General features: G+C 33.4%; 1 protein-coding gene across 1 annotated transcript; it reads left to right on the forward strand.

Moving 5' to 3' along the window:
* Positions 1 to 6,288: 6,288 nt before the first annotated feature.
* LOC129000759 (lysosomal aspartic protease-like) lies at positions 6,289 to 16,680 on the forward strand. The gene is made up of 9 exons (XM_054427746.1): positions 6,289 to 6,414; positions 6,516 to 6,573; positions 9,034 to 9,145; positions 9,513 to 9,655; positions 12,389 to 12,594; positions 13,041 to 13,217; positions 14,406 to 14,571; positions 14,978 to 15,091; positions 16,328 to 16,680. Exons 1-9 carry the CDS (start codon positions 6,356 to 6,358, stop codon positions 16,610 to 16,612), a joined length of 1,320 nt encoding a protein of 439 aa, XP_054283721.1. The 5' UTR covers positions 6,289 to 6,355; the 3' UTR covers positions 16,613 to 16,680.
* The last annotated feature ends 854 nt before the right edge of the window (positions 16,681 to 17,534 follow it).

Raw genomic sequence — 17,534 nt, forward strand, 5'->3', positions numbered from 1 at the left:
ACTTAAGATTGCTATCTAAAGGCTACGATTATTAATCGATGATCCTGGATAATGAAACAGCTGATCTTAGTCAGTAACGAATCTACACAGATCATCTCACACCATTCACTCATCCTTCACTCGTATCTGGAAATACGTACCTAGGTGACGTTATTATCTCAATGGTTTGTAATTGATAACAATTTATTAAATTATAGATAATAGAATACAACGCAAAATGTGTAGTTTATCTCTTACACAAATGCAATATATTACAAATTTATTTTATATATTTATCTAATAAAAAATCTTTCAAATTCAATTCAACTTTTTTTACCAAGAAAAATAGTATGGGGGTAGTAAGAAATATCGAAGTACAGTGGAAATATAAATTACAGATATGTTGGATATTTGTTGCATGCATTTGCAAATAGCTTTTGTAAATAATGGCTATGAATGTCCCGGAATTCGATGATAAATATACACAAACTCTTCCCCATTACATTCATTACTTTTTGATGTCAAATAACTCGCATTTTAACAGATTTGTTTCCATCATCACAAGAATGCAATGCCAAAGTTGTTCGTCTACCGTAAACTATTATTGCCATTAATGTTTTCATGATACGATTTTTGTTTATAGCAATATACTTCCTAAATATAATTTCCCATTTTATATTTTCAATAAAATATATACGGTTAAAAATATTTAATCGCATTCTATACATTGACATATACAACAAAGAAGCATGCCAAATACTTTTTTATAGTAAACAAATTGTGTGGTTAAATAATTATGTATGAATTATGTATGAAATATTATGACAAATTTAGGCAATAACATTTTTAATATTCTTTCGTAAATTAACTATGGTGTGTATAGGGTATTAAAATGACACTCAAGAATTTGAAATGGTTTAAAATAATTATATTTTAACTCAAATGCAAAAGCTTTTTACTCTAACCACTAATCTGTAGCGAAACAAGGATACATGTAGATAGCAATGGAATTCCACTTTCCTTAAGTTCTTACAGATTTATTTTTTTATTTTTTTATTTATAAACCTATGTGAGTGCACAGAATCAAGAGCTTAAAAGTGTGCAAATCGTAATAAGATTCAGTTTTCTACTTAAATTTGACCACCTATTTTGTTTTATCTACACCAAGTATGACATGTGTTCTTTTCGTGTAAGTATCAACAAAGGTTTTACTAATGATTTATCGTTACTATTCACAACATTAATTACTTTTCAAAACAGTATGAAGATATATAAAACCCCTTTGATCCAAATGGAATATACTATCTAATCATAAAGTTAAAAAATAAAAATAAACTGATAAATCTCAATGAGCAATTTCATTTTATTGCCGAACCTATTCATACAAGCTATAAAAGGCCATTCAATTTTGCCATTGGATTTACGATGTAATCGGATATTCCATCGACTAATGCGTAAATCGTGTTCAATTTATGTTGATTACTAACCAGGTTTAATTACACTCCTGCGATGTGATCTGCATGTAATTGCATGAATGAAATTAATCATCTAGATATTTTATTAGGATGTCGAGAACCAAGTGGAGTTCTAGCGGACGAAATCCTAACCTAACCTAACCTAACCCGGGCTCGTCTTGTAGTGGGCTAGTGTTCTTAGAAAAAAAGAGAATAAAAACATACATACAATGCGTTGCGTAATGGGGCCAGACTTCAGTTACAGGCTTAAATCGATTTATTTGGTCCACTACGCGATTTTGTTAGCTAATAAAATATCTGTGGTAAAAATTAATCTTCAAATATAATTTTTTTTATTTTCTTTGCAATTTTACTGATTTTATTAGATGTGGTGATTAAAATCGTTGAATTTTAAGGGAAAAGATATTTTTAGCTAACTGTTTTACCTACTAATTATAGATCCTGACAACGATTTGAATACGTATATAGTATACTTAGTATCAATGAAAACTATACACAGACTTTTCTCATACAAACAACACTTTTGATATGGGACATGTTGAAAGGTAAGCACACAGTTGGCAATGCTGTGATGTTTAATCTCTAAGAGCTTGGCACACTGTAGACAGCTGGTACCTGTAATATTGCCAAAGCAGCTGTTGTCAACAATGGCTTGTAAAATTTCAGTATTCCACCGCTTAAACGTTTTCAAAGAGACTAGATGACCCGTGCTGCTCCGCAGCATTGAAATTAATAAAATACTAAACTTAATAAGGGCGGTACAACTTTAATTAACGAACTGGGAAATGAAAAACTAAATTTAACTACCAATAGAGCAAATTTATTTTACGTATAATCCGGGTTTGGACTGTAGCTACATATATTCCAATGCTTGATGGGACATCTGTGCGTACATACCCTCAATTTGAGACCTCAATCTTGAAAATCGGTCGGTTAGAAGAGCCAAACGAACTCGGAAAAGAGAAACAAAATTTAACTTCTATAAGAAATACATGGAGAGGAATTTTTTTACGCATAAACCAAGTGGGGTTATAGATAAATATTTGCCGATGCTTGATGGAAAATCTGTGCGTGCATACCTTCAATTCGAGACCTCAATCATGAAAATCGGTCGGGTAGATGAGCCAAACGAACTCGGCAAAGAGAAACAAAATTTAACTCCCATAAGTAATACATGGGTAGCAAATTTCGTTTACGTAGAAATCGCGTGGAATTATAGATACATTGATGCCGATGCTTGATGGCAAATCTGAACGTGCATACCTTCAATTCGAGACCTCAATCATGAAAATCGGTCGGGTAGAAGAGCCAAACGAACTCGGCAAAGAAACCCCAAATTTAACTCCCATAAGAAATACATGGGGAACAAATTTCGTTTACGTATAATCCGCGTGGGATTATAGATACATATATGCCGATGCTTGATGGCAAATCTGTGCGTGCATAACTTCAATTTGAGACCTCAATCATGAAAATCGGTCAGGTAGAAGAGCCAATCGAACTTGGCAAAGATAAACCAAATTTAACTCCCATAAGAATAACATGGGGAGCAAATTTCTTTTACTTATAAGCCGAGTAGGATTATAGATAAATATATCCCGATGCTTGATGGCAAATCTGTGCGTGCATACCTTCAATTTGAGACCTCAATCATGAAAATCGGTCGGGTAGAAGAGCCAATCGAACTCGGCAAAGAGAAACAAAATTTAACTCCCATAAGAAATACATGGGTAGCAAATTTCGTTTACGTAGAAATCGCGTGGAATTATAGATACATTGATGCCGATGCTTGATGGCAAATCTGAACGTGCATACCTTCAATTTGAGACCTCAATCATGAAAATCGGTCGGGTAGAAGAGCCAATCGAACTCGGCAAAGATAAACCAAATTTAACTCCCATAAGAATAACATGGGGAGCAAATTTCTTTTACGTAGAAATCGCGTGGAATTATAGATAACTATATTCCGATGCTTGATGGCAAATCTGTGCGTGCATACCTTCAATTTGAGACCTCAATCATGAAAATCGGTCGGGTAGAAGAGCCAATCGAACTCGGCAAAGATAAACCAAATTTAACTCACATAAGAATAACATGGGGAGCAAATTTCTTTTACGTAGAAATCGCGTGGAATTATAGATAACTATATTCCGATGCTTGATGGCAAATCTGTTCGTGCATACCTTCAATTTGAGACCTCAATCATGAAAATCGGTCGGGTAGAAGAGCCAATCGAACTCGGCAAAGATAAACCAAATTTAACTCCCATAAGAATAACATGGGGAGCAAATTTCTTTTACGTAGAAATCGCGTGGAATTATAGATAACTATATTCCGATGCTTGATGGCAAATCTGTGCGTGCATACCTTCAATTTGAGACCTCAATCATGAAAATCGGTCGGGTAGAAGTGCCAATCGAACTCGGCAAAGATAAACCAAATTTAACTCCCATAAGAATAACATGGGGAGCAAATTTCTTTTACGTATAAGCCGATTAGGATTATAGATAAATATATGCCGATGCTTGATGGCAAATCTGAGCGTGCATACCTTCAATTTGAGACCTCAATCATAAAAATCGGTCGGGTAGAAGAGCCAAACGAACTCGGAAAAGAAAAACCAAATTTTTTTAATATATAAGATGAATAGTAAAAAAATTATTGTTTCAAAAATATACCAATTTATATTTTAAATGTTCATTTGTTTTAAACAGTAACCGAATGAGCCATATCAGGCTTTGCGAGGTCAGCCTTATGCTAATCCTAATGAGCGGGCGATTTCATCATTTCCAAAAACTCAAAATATTGAGACAGTTTCACTAGTCCCCATTTAAACTATGGTGATGGTCAATATTTTTAGTCAAGACTAAACTACTTGATCCTTCACTAACTAGTAAGATTACATTACATATACAACGTTTAAGCTCACTTTATACATAAAAGCAATGTAAAGTAATAATAAAATCTACTACTTAAAAAAATACACAAAATTATTTATCCATCATAATTTTCCCACTATAGTATCATTATAGTTCTAACTTCACGGATCATACAACCACATAAGCCCGTTTCTATTTAATTTTGTTCAAAACCAAATTTCAATCGAGGTTAACAGAAACAGTTTATTTTCCTGTAAGAGTTGCATAATAAATTGTAAATTATATACCCAACCTAGACTGTTGCCTAAGTCATAAGTTTTCAAGGCTTTTGACGAAATATTGCAACATTTTACAAACATTAACAAACACCATCGTTCTAGTTACACTTTGCTGTTGAGTTTTCTACGTTCGCCATGTCACAGATGTCGCTGAAAAATTTATGTAATTAATCTTGGCAGGCGCAATATCGTTTAACCTGTAAACCGTTGACTGACTAACAGCGTTAAAATGTTACAACACGTGAAATATATGGATTATACCATCACTTGAAAACAACATGTTTACTAAAACTTTAGCAAATATGGTTGTTTTCAACACTTGTCTTCAACGGGGCTAAAGACGTTCTTTCTTTCTTTGGGATAAAACAATCTATGACCAGCTGTATTTTACCACTTATTTCTTCCGATAATATACATTTTTTGCTAAATAAATTCTAAATCTACCCAGGGGTGTCACCCAAAGGGGGGAGGGAGCCATCCCCCCATCATCTTTGAATAGTGTAAAAGTTGAATTATAAGGATTATCACATGCTAATTTCAATCGAAACTGGTTTCTTTCAAAAATAGGATTTTCTTTTTTTATGGGATATTTTATGGAAAAAACCTAATTAATTTAGAATGACTTTTGAACCGTAGTTTTTACAGATATGGGAGTTTACAACATACGAAGTTTTTATCGAAATCGTTCGGGCCATTTTTGAGAAAATTCTATTTCTTTCGTTATTTTATGGGTTTTTATGGGGAAATCAGCATTAAAAATCAAAAATTTTAAGAAATACCTGGAGATACCATAGATTAGTACCTACATACCAAATGTCATCAAAATCGGACCACAGGTGTAGTCTGTAGCTTTGTACACTTCACTTCGAAAACGTATTTTTGGTCCCAGGGGGACCCAAAACTCCACTCAAAACTCAAAATCGAAAATTTTGACGAAAACAATACGTTCTCCATGTACTATGGTATAGGGGGAGAAAGAAAAAAATATTGCGCCATTGCCGTCACCTATGATGACGTCATGCCTGAGGAGCATTACGGCCTGTTTATTTAGTTTTGCTTTGACACAACCCTTTAGAAGTTTATGGTTTTCCAAAACAGCAATCTAGAAATATTTTAATCTTAATAAATATTAAACAAAAACAAACATTATATTTTATTGTGCTATTATTGTTCAGATGTTATTAAATTATATTTTAGTAAATTACTTGATTTAAATTACTAAATATTTAACAAGTATGTATATTTTACATGATAAAAGTACATAGCTCAATAAAACTTGGTTAAAAAACATACTGCACAAGTGCTTACCGCACTTTATTACATTTTAGTAGTTCTTACTCTTTCTATTACTTCCGAAATGCGTACTGAATAAACTGAATAAACTCCCTAACAAAAAATATTCTTGCTATGTCGAACCTGCATTTCCAATTACCTAATTGGATTTTCACTTATTTTTTTAACATTTCAGATTGATTTCCTATTGAAATATTATGCATGTTTAAAAAGTACTTAGGTTTTTAATTCCAAGTTTACTCTTTTGGTGTTACATGTAAACCGATCGAATTTGAAGGTTATGAGTGGCGTTTTTGACGATAACAAGTTAAACAACTGCTAAAACATATTTCAAATTAAACTATGGCGGTGAATGCAAACAAATTGACGACTTGACAGAATTCATCTGTGCATTACAAGCATTAGGCGCTCAACCAGCCAGCTTACTGTATCAGAATCTTCCATCACAAAAATGATATGGAGAATTCTATGTGTAAGCTTTCTCCATTTCATGTGCGTTTTTGGATGCGAGTGAGTATTTACTTTGCGTTTGTATTAGAAATATTATATTTGTTCTGAAGTTTTATTTTTACTTATTGTATAAAATTATTAATTATTTTTGTATTTTACAGTGTGGAAATGAAACTGACAGGTCGGGAGGTTCCCGTCCCTCAGGATAACCACAATAACGTAAGTGCTACTTTTATGTGTGTACTCGCTTAACTACAAACAAAATATCACCTAGTTGGAAATTAATAAATAAATTATCATTGAACATTTCAGTAGAAGTTCACTGGACGTGTTTTGCTAACTTCGATAAAATAACCTGTTATTCTGTCATGTAAACAACCTACATCTAGGAAACACAACTGAACTATCTAATCGATTTCGTATCGTTAAAAAACACGAGTAATTATAAAAAAAAAAAACATGAAATAATAAGTTATGAAAAATTAACTATTGAGAATATTTGTAGAGTGTTAAAAAGCATTTGATTTAGTGGTTCAGAAAATTCTCATGGATAGCTTGAATAGTTTGGTGTGCAAATTGTTGCGCTGAGCTGGTTTAACTGGTTTAACTCAAGTTTGCAGCGCTTGAGTTAGCTTCAGGTGATACACAAGAACAACAACTGCAGCTTTATTTTTTTATTACTTTTTCAACAATGAGGAAGATTAAATTTAGTTGGTTCGCTCTGAAATATGTTATGGTCAACAGATTTTCTCAAAGGGACTTATCGATTTATATCCTATACAAACATCGTGGATAAAAAATTATATTGTGTACAGATATAACGAAAACTGTTGCCACTTTAATTTCCAATCAAGTTCAATGACCATTTTTGGACCAGTTTTGGACATAATTGTATAGTTTTAAATAGTTGAAGTACAATTTAAAACCGTTTAGTAATGTAAAATAGGAGAACGTGGGTTTCCTGGAAGGGGAGGGGACACGTATCCTACTTACATACACAACAACAACCAAATCCAAGAAAGTTCTACTTTCTAAGAAATGTTTGCAATACCTTTTGTGAACCCTTCATTTTCGTTCAACTCATGTTAGACTTCAGTATGGATACATGAGTAAAAAAACAATTACATGTTAGGGAGAAAGATTAGAAACACTTGTTTACATCTTAAGAAAACACAAATAAATTCGAAATATTTAAAATAAATATGAAAGTTCTTTGTCAATTTCCAGATGTTATGTGAAAAGTTGTATTTGGTTATTAAGTGTTAAATATATTCGTATTAAAAGCAGAAATAAAAAATGTATAACAATGAACAAATTTTTTTTAGTTTGTAATTATGTTGTTATACAGGGTTATTCTAAATGATGGACCATTTTTAATGCTTTATAATTTTTATACTATTACACTTACCGCTATAAAATACACATTAAACGAAAAAGCAACTCAAAGAGTTTATGCCTTCCAAAGACACATCTTAACAAAATCGATCCAACAGAACTGTATATTTAATTGTACAAAGTTAAAAAGTAATCTCCAACTTTTTTTACCACTAGAAATTTGGAGGTTACTTGACGTTTTTGCAAATAACTTTTAAATTTTAAACTTTTAAGATTTTTCTAAGCAGCTGTAGCCTTATTTATTAAGTTTGGAAAATGCTGAAATGTACTTTTATGGAATTTAGTATATATACAGTAGTATATAAGTGACTAATATAGATAATAAGTAATATAAATACTTACTCTGGTGTATCATTTTTGTTTGTAAGTGTATTGACTTTTACGCTGTGCTGAAGAAGATCACTGTGTAGAACTCACACTCACTGTATATATTATAACCAAGAGATATAAGTGACCGGACAAAACCGCCTCTTCGATTTTTAGAACATAAGATAGTGTATAAATCCACCAACATAGGTTTTTAACCTAAGGTGGTTATTGTCTTTTTTCTTTTTTTCATGTGAAAATGTATTTTGTGTTTGTTTGTTGTATGGAAAAAACAATAAAGATTTCTAAAAAAAAAAAAAAATGGTGAGGAAATCGACCAAAGTGGAAGGTAAGATTCCGAAAGAGAATAAAACTTCCTACAATCTACTGTTAGGCATTTTTTGAAAATACTCAAGAAAGGTGCCAAAAATTGCCTCAAAATGAAAAAAAAATTGAAAATCCCCGTCTTCAATGTAGACAATAAACATAGCAAACATTAAATTTCACACTTTTTTATTTTAAGCCAAATTTAGGCTACATTTATTGAGTATTTTCAACCTCCAAATTTCTAGTGGTAAAAAAAGTTGGAGATTACTTTTTAACTTTGTACAATTAAATCTACAGTTCAGCTGGATCGATTTTGTTAAATGATGTGTCTTCGGAAGGCATAAACTCTTTGAGTTGCTTTTTCGTTTGATGTGTATTTTATAGCGGTAAGTTTAATAGTATAAAAATTATAAAGCATTAAAAATGGGTCCATCATTTAGAATAACCCTGTATTATATCCAAATAAATGTGCACAAATGAAAACAGTAATGAGTTCGCAGTTCATTGCAGGAAGCTGTGTTCTAGATCCATTTGTTTAGACATTCATAGCTTTTGTACAGTGCGATTTTGGAGGAATGGGCATCATTGTTCTATTGTGTTAATAAGATTTCTAACTAAACTGTAAAAATACAACTCATTTGTGTTTCTTAGTTCGTTTACTATGCTCACATCGGTATGGGAACGCCAGCTCAACCATTCAGAGTGACTTTCGATACAGGGTCAGTGGATTTAATCCTCATTAACAAGGAATTCTCAAATATAGGTAAGCTCCTTAAATGAAATTATTTTATATATTTACCCATTTATTTATGTGAAAGTATAATAATACAACTCGTCTTATTTGGGCATGTTTCCAATTTTATCCAACATTCCTTAAAAAATAACTATATTTTGTATGTATACATTTTGAAGTCAAAAATTTTAACCTACAAATTGTTTGATATGCAGATTGAAGTAATCTAAAATCATTGTCATTTTATTTTAAATTAATTTTTCGTATATTTTCTTTCTTAAAATATGACCCTATTACTGTTGGGACTCTTTCATTTCTGTCCGGCATCAAACCATGTGTAAGATTTGTTTATGGCAAGTCTGTGATCTGTCAGCTCTAATAAGTAATCAATTTTTAGCTCAGTCCCAGTACCAACCCAACACATTTGACTATCGCCAAAGCAGTACATATGAACCACTAAACATTGATGGAGATCCAAATTTCAAAACCGAGTATGGCAGAGGGATGAGAAGTGGAAAGCTGGCATTAGATGTTATGACGGTATTGCCAACAAAATACATATATCCTAAGTTTATATTTTGGTTATACAGTAGTAAACTTTATGCTGTAAAAACTTTGGATATGACCTAGAATAGTTAAATAAATTATTTAGTTATTAGGTGAAACCTTCGAAATCGACAGTTACTTTCAAGGCTAATTCATCTAACTGCGATAAATTGTGTGAAATTATACATATTTTAAGCATTTAGCATTGTTTAAAGATTAATAAGTGTAAAAACAATAATGATATTAATTGCGTCAGTTCAAATATGGTTGATCATTCATGAATAAAATATTTCCCTAACCGTACGTCATCGGAGATAGTATGTTATCTGGTATCTCTTTCCTTTGGAAGAACCTTTAAATAGTATTAAAATCGTATTCGTGGATCTTTTGAAGTTAAACACTTTCGTGATTTCATCAGTGTAATGCAGATTAATCTATGATTTTGTTTTTTTTATCTGTTTGTTGCGAAGACATTTTCTAACTTCAAAGGGAGGTATATACGTTACAGTTAGTTTGATTTTTCCTTCGTCACGTCACGCCAGTTCATATTGTACTTCTGTGCCAATGACAACCCTCTAGCACAGTTTTGAGAAATTGGTTGTGGGGTTCCTGTTAAAGCTGGAATTCCTAGACATGGGGGATGTCAGTTTGTTGTCTCAGCCTTATCAATTACATAAAGTTGTCAATATTATCTCTTTACGGAATGTTAGGTGTAGTGGATTATACTTGAAGTGAAGTTGGCTTTTATATTTGAATTGTTAGGGGCCTCCTCACCTCAGGTGGTGAAAATGTTTAAAAATATTACAATGTACAGAGTAAACATTTATTTCATACATAATGAAACAATAACAAATTGAAATAAATTTTAATTATATTCATGATGGATTAAAAAGTGTAAATTTAGTACGAGCCTGGGATTGTTTTTCACATTACTTCAGGCTAGACCAAGGGATGCGGCATTATCACTTAGATAAAATCCATTGGTGACTTGGCGGGGATCGAACCCGGGACCTCAGGGACTGGAGTCCCGCGCTCCCACTACGCCAGCTCGCTCCCCACTATATACAGAGTGGGGCAAAATGAATTAAGCAGTTTCACTTGCTTAGTGCTCGGACTGGGTTGGTGGTATGGGGATACTTTCTGGTTCGTTTTGTCATCATGGCTTGGACCGAACACCATTCAAGCAATGCAGTATGTGTTTTTTTACAAACAGAAAAGTCAGTGTAACTGTTCGGCTTAAGAGGGTTCCCTACCCCCGCCGAAAAACGTCAAAAAACCGCTTTGCGCGGTATCATATAGCGATTCTAGTTTAAACATTTAAATTGTGAACCAAACACCATTTTGTATATAAAGAGTGGTTCTACTAAGTTTGCTTTTTAAAAAATGTCTATGCTTACGCAATCAAGGGCAACGACTTGTCAAAGTTAGTGAACTTTACAGTTGAATAATAATATATTTTTATGAAATTATCGATTTTTAATAAAGCAATATTAGTGCGAAATTTTACTAAAAATATCAAGTCACTTTTAGTTTCAAGAAAAGATTATTTTTTGTATGTGCAAAATGAAACCGCGTAAAACCTTGCACGGCGAAAAGCGCTATGATTCTGACGGACTCTAGCGGCCTTTATCGAAACTACTGTCTCGCGGAGGGATACAAATTTTACACATTCTTCATCATTCATAATATTTCCCCCAAGATTTATCCATGACACATAATAACATTATATTAATTATCATAAACCAGTTAAGCAGTATAAATAAATATGGCCAAGAACCTGTTGATAATATAAAAACGTTCAGACATATAGGTTGTAGCATATTGAAACAAAAACGTTTCAAATTAATATTTCATTTGAATAAATTAATCTTAGAACTGGAGCAAATAAGTTCCAGGCTGTAGCATTTTTCAACCTTGCCAAATACAAAACCTGTGCGACGACGCGATGTGGTGTGATCCTAGTGGCGAAATAAATAAGTAAGCATATGAATTTCAAAAATTATAACTTGGGCTATAATCCCATAGTTGTTTTACAGCGGTGTCATCTGACTGGAAGAGGCGCGCAACGGTCTTGAGTCTGTATGAACGGCGTGAATAGCCCGTTGTCGCCAGTCACCGAGGGTTGTAAATCAGAGAGAGGGAACTAGGGGAGAAAGTGAAAGTGAGTGCACTGCTGGGGCGGGTTTACTAGGATGGGCCTACTTCCACTGCGGAGGCGTCCTGGCGGTGACACGACCAGCAGACAGCAATCCTAGGGAATATTTTGTCGTCTTGTAGTTCCAACTAAACTCACCAGGGTCGCAGAAAATTGAAAACAGTCCGAGGTAGGGAACCCCCTTAAGCCATTGTGATAAATGGCGGAAACAGCCTGAGATCCACGTGAGGCTGTCCATGTCCTCCACGCTGTATTATAACAAACATCTCAATGTATTAGTATGTCCAATTGTTTTTCTTCCAATTCTTCGAAGGCTACGTCAAAATCTCAAAAACCATTAATAGTCAAAACACTCACATTAATTAGACAATTTGATATAAAACAAACTCCTCACTGTGTTAAACACACAAATACATCCTAACTATTTTTGTGCTTTTTACTTTTTTTGTACATCTCATTTTATACCCTCAGTGTACTAGGCTACCATCAACTTTTAAACCACTTCTAGATTAGATGGTTTGTTATTACTTTGTGAAGTGCATTGTTAAAGCGTCCCGTAACTGAATTTGCAGATAGGTGATGGAAATCAAAAGATTCAAGTCAAAACCATGTTCGGCCTTGCAGACGAAATAGAAGAATACAACGCAGAGGAATCCGATGCTGTATTTGGGCTCGGATTCACCATGGGAAGTCATTTGAAAAATCCAATTATATCACCTCTTGAAACTATAATTTCACAGGCTGAAGTATGCGGTGCAGTGAGTTACTTTGCAGAGAGGTGAGTTGTATACAAATTCTTCTTAGTATTCCACGTATGTTAAAATATTTCTATAGGAAATACATTTAAATTCTAAAATTAAATAGTTTGGAAAAACAGGTTTGCATTTATCTGTTTCCCCTATTATCTACCCTTAACATCGTTCCTCATTATCATTATCAACCATCCAAAATTGTGAGAACTTAAAAGTAAAATCTTGATGCAAATGAGATACGCAATTTTTTTCTGTATATAATTATTTTATTTTCCAGATAACCATCCCATTCCTAACTTGAATCTTGCTTTAACTCAAGCTTAAACTGACCTAACATAATCCACAGGGAAGTGCATTAAAATAACTCATACCTCACCGCCTTACTAAACGATACTTTTGCCAAGTTTAAATTCCCCTGGGCTCCTCATGAAGAACAACACGATATATTATCAATGTACTTATTATTTTTCAGAATTGTTGAAGATCGGTCTGTGCGGGATTATTTCGCATCTCATAGCGGGGAGTTGTATTTTGGAGGGTTCAACAAAAAGTACGTGGATGAACAACACCCCATTATCACAGCCAAGGTTAAGCCAAAGAAACGCATGGACAGTATGTTTTTTACGGCGTGGGATATACAAATGGAAGGGTAACTATGAAATAAATTAATTCCAGAATACCTATCCAAATTTTTTTTCTACATGTGCACTAACAAAGCAGGTTTTCCTGCACTGATTATAACACGCAAAGTAGCTGATTCCTGCACTTACTTACTTTCCCGCACGCATTTTACTTTCTCGCACTCATTTTACTCGCACCTCGGTATTTAACCGTTTGTAATACAACTTCATTTCGGTCTGGATTTGTGAAACTACATAAACGTTTACCTGTATACATACCCATAATTAATATGCTTTAGTAACTGTTGTGAGGAAGTTTCCTCTAGAATACTAGGCCTTATACTAGGTGGTAAGGGTCGATAAGGCTGAGGATTGTAACATCTCTTCAAATGTTTAGAAATTGTTTTCTTTTACTTTGATGTTAGCTGTTTCATATTGTTAGCTTGTATATCATGCTAGATTCTTTATCCAATAAAGCCTAACTAAAGGTAATTTCGTGTTTTAATAGTTTTAGTCTTTCAATCTACAACAGATCGATATGTTAATTTTGCCCAGCACACCTAAATGAAGTATTTTGGGGACAGCAAAAATGTTAATATACAAAGCACCATCAAGTGTCCTTATTATAAAATTTATCAGTTGAAAAGAATATCGGCGAAAATCACAGGTCTCTATCTCAAAGCATCTAAAAAGAACACTTATTTCTTATAAAGGAAGAAGCATTCCTGGTACACCCTATTAAAATGTCAATCTTGGATAAGGTTATTAATGTGTAAGTGGAGACTCTGAGGTCGATGAAAAACAAAAACTGCCACCATTTTGTATTGAGTTGAGACAGAGACCTCCTGATTTTGCCGATACTCTTTTCAATATAATAGCCTATAATATGAGGTGTCACTTCCCTACTTTGTATTTTTTTTTAGCTGCCCCTAAAAATACCCCAATTTTAGATGCCGGGCAAAATTGTCATTCAGTACCGACCAAAAAGTAGTTTTTAGTTTCTTGTTACGGTTATAATGATTTAAGTTCCCTTGGTACATACCATGAAAACAACAACCCATAAAAATAAAAAGAGCAACAAAAATGTGCACTCTTATGCCATACAGTGGTTTGCTGAGTTTGGGGTTTCTAGTTTAAAATTTTAATAGGGGGTGTTCATACTTTTGCCCAACCCTGTATGGATACTCTTCATGATAAACAATATTTATCTTCAACAGGATGTACGTTGGTGATGAAAAGCTGGGTTATTTCACCCAATTGCTACCAGACTCAGGTACTTCAAGAATTGGAATTCCTGAACAACTTTTGGAACAGCTGACACAGCTCATTTTCAAGGAGAACCGTGGATCATTTCCTGCAGACATACTTACCAGAAAAAATGTAGTAAGTTAATTTGTCTTATCTTTGAAACCCTACAGAGTTTGGCCTGAATGGTACACTCACATGAATAATTGTGTCAATTTCCTTATCTTAGACGGGAATAATTGTGTTTATTTAAATACAAATTACCAATCAATTAAGTTAGATCCGAATATGTTGTGTTGATAGCATTGTATTTTGATATTTTTATTTGAATGTGAGAAATATATTACGGAATATTATATTTTCTACTCCAGCCTTCACTTCGTTTAACTTGACGTGGTCATTGGAAGATTTGTTAATATTTATAATGCATTCCTGCCATGGACCAAACTATATTGGAATATTAAGAAGTTTTATCGCTTAAAAATACTTATTTTTGCCATGCTGAGAAAAAACGCAACGTAAGCAAATTATATTTATGTTTTAGTATCCTTGTCGACTTCTACCAGACAATCTGCCAGATTTATCGTTCAAGATCATCGATAAGAACGGTAGATTGCAGAACCTTGTTTTACAGCCTAAAGACTACATATTTTCAATAGTAAGTGTTTTATTATTATTAAAATACATATTATTAAACATTAAAATACATATTATTAAAATAAACGCATATATATATATATAGTATTAAAATACTTTTGAGGTCTTTGGAAAACTCAGTAAGAAAATGGCGATGCGTCCTATCTGGTAGAATTTCCAAGTCTGCGTTCCGGTCCCGGTCCTCTTTGCATATTCTCCGCGTCTTCTTCATGTCCTTCTTGATTTATTTTTTGTTCTTTCACAATATGTATACTATACAAATTACTGTTGATTATTTATATAACGAAATGAATAATCTTATGATTTATAACAATACCCTCCAACCATTACACAGGGACAAAACAAATTAATATTTGCCCATAACAAAAACAAAATAATAAAACTTCTACTTGAAACAATAATTAATTCCTCTTCTTGAAGGGGATTACCGGTATTTAATTTTATTGAAAGGAGAAATTTCCTATGAGGTCTTCTCTCACGCTGAGAACGGTGAAGAGGTCCTTCAGGGCTTGGTGTTTTCACTGCATTCGTTGTAATTCATCGTTTTCAACGGAGCTCCTGAAAAGAGTCCGAAATTGTATTCCCCAAAAAGGTTGCCTAATCTTTTTTAAAAAGGTTTGCCTGAAAAGAGCCCGAGTTTCCACGGTGTCACGAAGAAAGTTCACAGCGTAAAAAGCGCTAACAACGCCATTATTGTGTTAAACAGGAATCTTGACATGTCATCAGGCTTGATTAAGGAGTGACTGTAGGTAATTTGTCTATGGTAACTGAAGGAAATGTGCAAAAATGACAGGAGTGTTCATAAGCTTAGCTTAGAAATGCACCTCAGAACCCGCGTGGTTCAGATGTTTTACTACCCTTCAAAACTGACCCATATAATCCGCTCTAACGATCGTGGCGGTACAATAACAGCCGTGACTTCTATTTTAATGATTTAACGCATTTCACAGTCAATGATGGAAAACTCACACTCAACGAGTTTTAACTTTGTTTACTCGTAGCAAAATTCTCTCAAAACAAAAATATTGTTATTAACAACACAATTAACAAAATTGTTGTTAAACATAGAGTAAAATTATATTGAAATTGTTGTTTGTGTTTATGTTATTATTGAATAACATTTAAGTGGATCTTGAAGTGTTGAACTTAATACTAGATACCTATGTGGTAATTTTGGGTCCATAGCCTACTACCGATCTGGAATGTAATTCTTCCTGAATTATTACGTTTGTTTCAGGAGAAAGATTTGCTGTGTCATTCGAGGTTCAACGAGGTAGTTGAGGCAGAAAGTCAAAAGATAGATGAGGGAGACGGTCAAAAGAAAATATTGTTGGGCTTGCCTTTCTTTCAAAAGTATTACACTTCTTTTGATTTCCAAAATAAAGAGGTATCGTTTGCGGTTGCGAAACAAGAGAAGGTAACCGTGCCTATTCAACCGGGACTAGCTGGGAAACAAGCCTATGCAAATCTGCACCCAATGAATAAAAAACAATTTGACGAAATGTACGGCAGCAGTTTTTAGCTATTGTAATAGCTACTAGCTGTTGAAATTCAGCACTCCTGAATTAAAATGAATAAAAAAATTATACAAAGAAAATGAATAGTTAATGTTTGACCTTAACCACTTCATAGAAACAGTAAGTAATTGTTAATTCAATTTTATCACAGAAATCTTTCATACCCCTTTCTTCACACATAGCTTTTGTTAGTAATGTAAACAATCATAAAATTAACACTCTTATTTTATACACTCAAAGAGATTTTTCAAACAGTTTCAGCATAAGCTTACCGCAATGAAACTAAAATCAATAGTTGCATCGCATAACTTGAATTATTCTATGAGTTACATCGTATAACCAAACGAAACTATTTTACTTAACACAGCCCTAAGGAGACAGTGTCGCTAATAATGATGACAGACGAGCTCAAAAACTGCAAAGCACTAATTTAAAGTAGGTGATTTCATTGAATCGCTGTGATCGCATGTCATCTTCTAATGACGATATGAAATTGTTTAGTATGGGAACGCTCTGATCACTATTGCACTGCTGCATAATTATGAAGCCAGGCTTATTTGGCTTCATAATTATGCAGCAGTGCAATAGAGATCAGAACGACGAAGTGTTACAAGCTACTCGTCAACCACAGCTTCACTCCCGGATACTAAAGATTATCAATTAAAAAAAGATAGTCATAAGGTTGATGAATTATGCATTTAAAAATTGAGAACTCTGCATTTGTACGCCAACAGTTATTTAAAAAACTTAAGTATGTAAATAACTGTCTATTGCAGTTTTTCGTTGCTTAGTTCAAACAATGAATACAAAGCTTGTATGGATAAACCTGTAACGTTCTAATAATCTAAATCTATTTATAATATATGTATAATAATTTTTTTTTTGGTACATAATAGTACTTTCTTTTTTCGGTAGGCCATAACGTCC

The sequence above is a fragment of the Macrosteles quadrilineatus genome, unplaced genomic scaffold (genome assembly GCF_028750875.1).
Source record: "Macrosteles quadrilineatus isolate MER2022 unplaced genomic scaffold, UCM_ALF_1.0 Scaffold_8__2_contigs__length_117827958, whole genome shotgun sequence".
NCBI lineage: Eukaryota > Metazoa > Arthropoda > Insecta > Hemiptera > Cicadellidae > Macrosteles > Macrosteles quadrilineatus.

What these genes read in the sequence shown, in the direction of transcription:
- LOC129000759 (XM_054427746.1), top strand. Translation starts at nt 6,356, where the DNA reads ATGATATGGAGAATTCTATGTGTAAGCTTTCTCCATTTCATGTGCGTT. An exon ending in CAAGGAATTCTCAAATATAG is followed by an intron (nt 9,146 to 9,512) that starts GTAAGCTCCTTA and finishes ATCAATTTTTAG; the next exon opens with CTCAGTCCCAGTACCAACCC. An exon ending in TGGCATTAGATGTTATGACG is followed by an intron (nt 9,656 to 12,388) that starts GTATTGCCAACA and finishes CTGAATTTGCAG; the next exon opens with ATAGGTGATGGAAATCAAAA.